We start from the raw sequence: 8,380 nt of genomic DNA on the forward strand, positions 1-8,380 counted from the left end.
CTGGGAAATGTAGTTCTTGCCCTGCTCCAGGGCCGGCTCTATAGGCAGGGAGCTAACCAAGGAACTACAGCTCCCAGAGCCCCCTGTTGGGTCTCAGCTCCCATGCTAGATCCCTGCCGTCCCTTTGCCTCCACCTGCCACAGCCCCTCTGGCCCACCCCCTCAGGTGAGTGGTACAGTCCAGTGACCCCTCCAGCTGCCACAGCCCCTCTGGCCCACCCCCTCAGGTGAGTGGTACAGTCCAACGGCCCCTCCAGCTGCCACAGCCCCCGGGTGAGTGGCCCCACGTTGGTAATGCTGGGCCCAGCACGGCCTGAGCCTCGGCGACGCTGCTGCTGGGCGGGGCCAGCGAGGGGCGGGACGGGGATGGGGACGCAGGGGCAGCGACCCGTGTTCAGTTCAGCACGTTGCCGTGGAAGCCAGCAGCCAGCCAGTGGGGGGCCGGGGCCGTCAGGGCTCAGGGAGCTGGGGGGACTCAGCCACAGTGCGGGGAGCATGATGGGCCCCCTGCTCAGGGCCCCACACGCCCTGGGGCCTCCAAGCCTCTCAGGGGTCGAGGGCTCCTCTTCACCTCTTCCCCCCCCCCCTTCTTCCCTGGGGCTTGGACGGCTGGAGCAAAGCCGGCGGGGCCTGCAGCTCCCACATCGCTGGGGGGTTGCTTCCTGATGCCAGGGAAGGGGGAGAGCCACGGGCAGATCTGCTGGTGTAATGTGGCCTAGCTTACGTCACAGTCCATGAGCTGCTGAGATTGTGTGTGTGTGTGTCCCCGTTCACAGCAGCAACATTAACAGCCACCCCTGGCAATGACCTCCACGGTACGTTAGAGGAGAAGGGAGAGTTGGGGGCACACAGAGCCCATGGCCTGCCCATGGCCTAGGGGATGGGAGGAGGAGGAATGGGAGATGCACAGAGCACCTGCCTTGGCAACACCAACTCTCTGAGCTAAAAGAGGAGCTGTCAGTTCCTCCCAGTGCTGGGTTTAAGGCATGCAGCTGAGACGCTCTGAGTCTCTCCACTGGAGGGAGTGGTGTGCACAGGCTAACTCATGACCCCATAACAAGGTGACACAGCTGATAAAACTGGCTGTTCCAGGTATTTCCTAAATTTATTTAAAATAAGCCCTGTTCAGAACATGCCCTGCCATTAAATGACAGTCAGGATATTTGCTGCTAGCACAGCCCTCCCCATCCCGAAGGATAGTCACAGCCGTCCAGCACGTGCCCCTCACAGGCACTAGTGCAAGAGACAGGGAGGGTGGAACGTTTGGAGGCTAGGAGGTGAAGCTTCCATCTCCCCAATCCAGGCCAGGCTCCCCCGCAGCCCTATCTTGCTGGCATCATCCTAGTCAGTACATCTCTCTCTGAGGTCCGTGGGTGCTCTCAAAATTTGAGACATCTGTGAATAAAACAATGTGAAAGGGAGTGATAATGGAGACTGAGAAGCAAATGGAGCTGAACCAAGGACACCATGGAAGGAGTTAAATCATTACAGCGATAATCCTCCTGGCAATCCTCCCCCCATCCCCAAGGCACAGAGTCCTGCTCACACTTTAACCACATCCTCCAATAATTCCCATAGATATCTCAGCAGCTACGGAGCACACTCTGCCCTATGGCACAGGGAGGCATCTGGGGAGCAGAGAAATCTTAGCTCTGAAAATACTGGACAAATCCTACAGCTACAGCAGGGACTTTGGAAGCATCATTTCTGATTCCCAGAGGCGGGACAGTTTGACAGTGGCTCTCGGAGAGTGACAGGCCAGAGTCACAAAAGTAGACCCAGGTTCAAACAGGCCAGATTTTAAGCTGTCTGGTCTCTGCTCTGGGCCAGTGGAGATTTAAGATCAGGTTTTAGATTCCAAAACTCCCTCCTCACAGCTGAACCATGCTGCAATCCAGGCATCCCGCTTCCATGTAACTTGTACATCTCATGCCCCCAGCCCATTGCTTTGCCTGGGAAAATCAGTGAGTTCATCCATGATTTAGGTCACAAACAGTATCCTACTCTGAGGATGATTTTGGCCCATCCTTGTAGCGCCACATGATTCTGGGATTTCATCATTTAGAGGCCAATTATCAGTCAGAGATAGGGTTCCCTCTCCTCCCCCCAATTTCAAGGAAGTGGAACATTTTTCTGGATACAAATAATGAAAGATGTCCAAGGTTTCTTTGTATCCTTGACTCTGGGGTGTGGACTCAGACTTATGTTTTCAGGCTGACCAGAGACATTGCTGCCAGAATTACCCAGCTGAATGTCTGAGCAGAACCACCCATAAATGACAGTTACTAACTGGCGTATATAACCGACTCCTCTCCCATCACTGGGTCCTCTCCAGGCTGTTCCTTGCTGCCACTGCCAGTTCTCAGGGGCTCAGGGAGGGTGGGGGCTCCTTTCTTCAGGATGCAGGTGATGATCGGGGCAGACACCAGCAGGAGCAGAACCAGGGCAGAGCGGAGAAGCCAGACTTCAAGGGACATAGCAGGCCCTGAGGTGAGGGAGGAAAGGCAGAGGTAGGGCTGTGCCATAGGTTATAACACCAGAAGAGACCATTGTGATCACCTTGTCTGCCTTCTTACATAACACAGGCCACAGGTTGCCCCTGAACTAATTCCTGCTTGAACAGGCAGCTGAGAGGGCGGAGAATATTCTGCCCACTGACACAGATTGATGAGGAAACTAGTATTGAGAGCATGTGTGATTTGGCTGCATTTGGGCCCTGAAGAGTGTTAAGCGCCCCCTGAGAAACACTGGGAGCCCTCCCATCCCACTGACATCTCAACACCTTGTGGGACCTGCCCAGCGACTCTCAGCGTTAGTATTCCCTTAGACGTTGGGGATTGAAGCAAAAAGAACTTTGGGCCAGGAAGTGAGGAGAATTCTGTGTCCAGCTGAAAGCACATCAGGATTTCAGGCTGAAAGAAGGCAAAATGGATTCACCCCACTTGGAATTCAGACCCAGCATTAACTCCCAGACTGCTGAGAAAGTGCCAAGAGAGAGAAAATGGGCAGGGCCTCAGTTTTAGCTCTCAGCATCAATTACCCAGCTCAGGCCAGTCTGGGACATCAGAGTCAGGGCTGATTCAGAGTGGAGAATGACCCCTGTTGAGTAACACATGCTGCTCTACTCCCTGTAGCACAGTACTCACCACACAGTACCATATGTGAGGGTTACCTGAGCACACAACACTGGCATCTTCTCTGTGGCTACAGTCATGCACTCCCCAAGGCCCACTCCAGCATTCCGTGAGGGCAGCTTCTCTCCCTGTGCAGTTAACCTCAGACAGCCAGATGGGGTCAGACCCTTCTCCAAACTCAGCCCTCCCTGGGGCTAACAATGCCGTCCCACAACCCAGCTGCCTGCACACAACTCCAGCATCGTTTAGGTCCCAGTCAACATCACACACGCTTCCCCACTGCTGGTTGTGAAGCACCTCGACTCTCCCAGCACAGTGACTCGAGCCATTCACCAGTCGGAGCTGAGCTTGCTCTGAAATGGTCAAACCTACAAATGAACCATGGAAATAAAGACATAGAGAAGGGGAGATTAGGTCTGACCCATGAACATCCTTTCTAGCATCCCTTATGTTCACATGCGTTTACAGTGGGATGTTCCCTGTCTCCTGGGGACCTGGAGCTGACCAGCTCTTTGTCCTGAGCTAGGGCTTAGAATGTGCGTTTCAACAGCTGAAAATCCTAACTGTATAAAGGTAATGAGTTCTCTTCAGCTCAGACTATTTGCAGCAAGGGCTTCACAAAAAATATGAAGATTTCCCAGTTGAACATATACCTCCCTTTCAAATTGCTTAAGCTATTTGTAGAAACTCTACCCATAATTACATCCTTCACAGGTGGGTGAGACTGTGACCTGCACTATACATGGATTGCACTAGTGCAGTTGAAACCACTTCAAAAACCAACTTATTGAACTTGTGCAAACCCCATATAGATGTTCCCATTTTGAATTTGGCAGTTTTGAGGTTAGCTTCCCCCTGCCAGAACAGGAATGAAGCAGAACCAAGAAAAGTCTAGACACACCAGCTGACATGGTTTTCACTCAGCTTGCAAACGGCACTTTAGTTAACCAGTGCAAACCGCACCTAAGGAACTGACTGAAGCTAAACCGCAGTGGGAACCCAGGTCAGGACTGGAAGGGTGCATCCAATTTGGAAACACATCAAGCTCCATCTTCAAACTAGTTAGGGTGTTTGTCCCCCATTCCTCCTATTAGGAGGAGGTTCCAGAACCTGCCTCCTCCTCTTTTATTTTCTGTAGCTGTTCACCCTCTCTGGTGCCCTCCCTCCCCTGCACAATGTATTTAGAGAGAGCATTGGATCCCCTCTCAGCCTGCGTATCACCATGCTGAACAAGTCAAGCTCTTCCAGTCCCCTCATAAGACTGTACTCCAGCCCCTGGTCATCCTAATAACCCTTCTCTAAACTTGGTCCAGCCTGAATTCATATTTCTAGTGCATGACTGACCAAAGTCATGCACAGTTTTCCAGATGAGGCCTTCCCAGCACCTTGTACTATGGCATTAACACTTCCCTCTCTCAACTGGAAATACCTCTGCTTTGACCCCCAGCCCCACCCTCCACTCCCCTTCTGCAGCTGTGAAGCTCTTCACCCCTTCCCAACCCCAGGGAACAGCTTCAAGGAATCTTTACTCCCCTTCCCCCCCCCCCACCACACACACAACCAACCTCCTTTCCCAGGCCTAGTTGTGCAGTTTTTTTGGTGGGGGGAGCAGAGTCATTCTGAGCTGCTGAACTACTCCTGCTCCCCCATGCATCCTTGGTCATTTCCTCCATCCCAGAACTGGTAATCAAACCCAAGAGTCCAGGCTCCCAGCCCCCTGCTCTAATTGCTAGACCCCACTCCCCTATCAGAGCCAATGCTAGAATCCAGGAGTCCGGGCTTCCAGCCTCCCATGCTCTAACCCACTAGACCCCACTTCCCTCCAGCCCCCTCCCCACTCTAACTCACTAGACTCCACTTCCTCCCGAGAGCTGGGGACAGAATCCAGGAGTCATAGAATCAGAGTAACAGGGTTGGAAGGGAACTCAGGAGGTCATCTAGTCCAACCGCCTGGTCAAAGCAGGACCAATTCCCAACTAGATCATCCCAGCTAGGACTTTGTCAAGCCTGACCATAAAAACCTTGAAGGAAAAGCCCTGATTCCCAGCACCCCTTGCTCTAATCACTAGACCCCACTCCCCTCCCAACATTAGGAATAAAACCTAGGTATCTGGATTCCCAGGGAAATCCAACACCTAAGTCTTTAGTAAAAGGTGCCAGGGAAACATTATTTATGAGTCTTTAAAAATCTCTGTGCAGCCGAACACCAGGAGAAAAGGGCACTCACCCCCGAGCCAGCCCAGCAGGGTGAGCAGCGCTGTGTTCCCAGTCCCGTAACCCCTGGCGACCATCTCCAGAGCCCTCACTGTGAGCTGCGTGGCCCCCCAGTGAGGATTGCTCAGTGGGGAAGGGAGAGCCTGGTTCTGGGCTTCTCCAATCTGTGGGTTTCATTTCTCAGGCTGGCCAAAGCTGCAGCTGCTGGTTTCCTGCATGAGACACATGATGTGCCAGACTCACGAGTAGAGGAAGGAGTGTGAGGAGGCTCCTGTGCAGAGCCCAGGGAGGTATGAAATGAACCTCCTGGCAAGACTCTGCACCCCATGGCAACTGCTATAATTCACTGCATGCTTGCTTCTCACTGCAGGGACAGCCTCAGGCACCATCTGGAGGGGCTTAGCTTGGTAAACCTCACCCATTCTCATCTTCCCCTCTCTGCATCTGCTCGCGGCCCCCCAGCACCCACTGAATAATCTCTCCCTTGATCTCTGCACCTGCTGGTGCCCCCCAGCCCTTCCCGCTGTCTCTGCACCAACCAAAGGGGCAGACGGTCAGTGTTTCACTCATGCTGTCATGCAAACCCTGTCCTGGCAGGGACTCGAGGAGTGAGGAAGGAGTTCCTGGCTGGCTGCTGGGTGCTGAAGGTGAAACAAGCAGATTTCTGCACGGACTGGGAGCTGGAGAGTAGCTTCTGTCTGGCTGCCAGGGCTCAACCAAGATGAGCTATGGGGATGTGGCCCAAGGAAATGTAGAGCAGCAATTAGTTAAGGGGCACAGCATAAGGCTGCTATACTTCAAGGGTCCCTGGTTTTGGACCCAAAGCAGTGGGTGGGACCAGGTTGCTCACCAGGCTCTGGGGGAAGTGGCTATGCCCTAAGGAAGGGAATTAGAATGGTGGCACTGCAGGGAAGGGGGCTGCCCTGGGACTGACTCAGTGAGGAGCTGTGGTCAGTGAACTGAGTCCAAGAGGGGTGGCACAAGTGGAGGCAAGGAGTCGCAGGGAAGAAGCCCTTGGGGCACTGCTCAATTCCAGAGCAGGAACCTTGCAACCTAGCCGGACCAAGCGAGGGTACCGTGATGAGCCCTGTTAAGTTGCTTAAAGACTGAGCCCAGGGAGGGCTACAGGAAGATGCACCAGCTGAAGGGGTACTGAGATAGGTCACCATTGGACTAATTGGGGGTGTCAGCCCAGGAAGGGTTAGAGGTTGATACCAAATGGAGAGGTGTCAAGATTCCTTCCCCACTCTGAACTCTAGGGTACAGATGTGGGGACCTGCATGAGAACCTCTAAGCTTAACTACCAGCTTAGATCTGGTTTTGCTGCCACAACCCAAATTATTTATGAGTCATTTGGGAAACTCTGCCTACCTCCCCCACCCCCCCGAATATCTCCCTCCCAAGTACTATAACCCTTCCCTGGGTAGCCTTGAGAGACTTTTTCACCAATTTCCTGGTGAACACCGATACAAACCCTTGGACATTAAAACAAGGAGAAATTAACCATTCCCCTCCTTTTCCCCCACCAATTCCTGGTGAGTCCAGATTCAACCCCCTTGGATCTTAAAACAAGGAAAAATCAATCAGGTTCTTAAAAAGAAGGCTTTTAATTAAAAAAAGAAAGGTAAAAATCATCATCTCTGTAAAATCAGGATGGAAAATAACTTTACAGGGTAATCAGATTCAAAGAGCCCAGAGGAACCCCCTCTAGCCTTAGGTTCAAAGTCACAGCAAACAGAGGTAAACACTCTAGCAAAAGGAACATTTACAAGTTGAGAAAACAAAGATAAACCTAAAACGCCTTGCCTGGCTGTTACTTACAAGTTTGAAATATGAGAGACTGGTTCAGAAAGGTTTGGAGAGCATGGATTGATGTCTGGTCCCTCTTAGTCCCAAGAACGAACAACCCCCTAAACAAAGAGCACAAACAAAAGCCTTCCCCCCAACCAAGATTTGAAAGTATCTTGTCCCCTTATTGGTCCTTTGGGTCAGGTGTCAGCCAAGTTACCTGAGCTTCTTAACCCTTTACAGGTAAAAGGATTTTGGTGTCTCTGGCCAGGAGGGGTTTTATAGTATTGTACACAGGAGGGCTGTTCCCTTCCCTTTATAGTTATGACAAGAGGGTACCATAACGGGCCCTACTGGACTGTTAAAGACTGAGCCCGGGAACAGCTGCAGCACATTTTGGACTGTGTACCCCAGAAGAGGTTTGTTTGTTTCGCACACAGACTTGGGCTGAGTCACTGAAGACCTGACTGACAAGTGCAGCTGCCAATGGGGGCACCATGAGCGGAGAAAAACTGCAGGCATGCACGCACTTAACCAGGGGGTGCTTGCGAGAGTTGGGTGCCAGCCCATTACAGTGGTACCAGAAGTGGGGATCATTACAGAGACATTCAAGGAAGTTTTTTTTTTAAAAGCACAGAGATGAGAGAAAAGCATTTCACACCACAGATTGTCAACAACCAAACTGCAGCACCCAGGGCCGGCTCTAGGTTTTTTGCCACCCCAAGCAAAAAAAATTTTGGCTGCCCCCAACCCCAGCCCTGGGCTCTCCCCGTCCCCCTGCCAGTGTCCTCCCCCACCTCCACCCCCTGCTGCCCCATCCCTGGGCTCCCCCCCACCAGTGCTGACTCCACCCACTCCCCCCTTGCCTCCAGCAGGTCCGGCGCTGGCAGGGTCAGGTAAGCAGCAGGGCTCCCGGGCCGCGCCTCAGCCCAGGGTCCCTCCAGCCAGGGGTCCCGCCTCCAGGACCGGCCGGGACCTGGGAGGACAGAGCTAGGGGACTGCTCTGGCAGGGGCTTGAGGAGCTGGGGCAGGGTAGCCCCAGAGAGCGGGCCACGGGCCCCACATGGCAGTGCCCCACCCTCTATGGCCCTGCTGCTGCTGCTGTTTCTGACCATCCTGCCGCAGTCCCTGGGCAGCTCAGGCTGCTTCGCCCAGTCCCAGCTGCGGCGTTGGGGGGTGGCCCCCCTGTGGCACCTGCTGGCAGCTCCCTGTGCCCCACAGGGCAGCCCCCAGCCCAAGTGTCCC

At 53.4% G+C, this 8,380-nt stretch overlaps 1 protein-coding gene across 1 annotated transcript; it reads right to left on the reverse strand.

Moving 5' to 3' along the window:
- Positions 1 to 705: 705 nt before the first annotated feature.
- LOC120394574 (scavenger receptor cysteine-rich type 1 protein M130-like) lies at positions 706 to 5,550 on the reverse strand. The gene is made up of 4 exons (XM_039518801.1): positions 5,361 to 5,550; positions 3,172 to 3,501; positions 2,290 to 2,484; positions 706 to 1,394 (listed from the first exon to the last, which is right to left on the reverse strand). The coding sequence occupies exons 1-4, from the start codon at positions 5,422 to 5,424 to the stop codon at positions 1,345 to 1,347; spliced, it is 639 nt and encodes a 212-aa protein (XP_039374735.1). The 5' UTR covers positions 5,425 to 5,550; the 3' UTR covers positions 706 to 1,344.
- Between the last annotated feature and the right edge of the window lie 2,830 nt (positions 5,551 to 8,380).

Source organism: Mauremys reevesii, unplaced genomic scaffold (genome assembly GCF_016161935.1).
Source record: "Mauremys reevesii isolate NIE-2019 unplaced genomic scaffold, ASM1616193v1 Contig67, whole genome shotgun sequence".
Lineage (NCBI taxonomy): Eukaryota > Metazoa > Chordata > Testudines > Geoemydidae > Mauremys > Mauremys reevesii.

Coding starts and splice junctions, on each gene's coding strand:
- LOC120394574 (XM_039518801.1), bottom strand. CDS start 5,424: ATGGTCGCCAGGGGTTACGGGACTGGGAACACAGCGCTGCTCACCCTG. Junction 2,485..3,171: donor TGCCAGTGTTGTGTGCTCAG/GTAACCCTCACA, acceptor CCCTCACCTCAG/GGCCTGCTATGTCCCTTGAA. Junction 1,395..2,289: donor GGAGTCGGTTATATACGCCA/GTTAGTAACTGT, acceptor TTTTATTCACAG/ATGTCTCAAATTTTGAGAGC.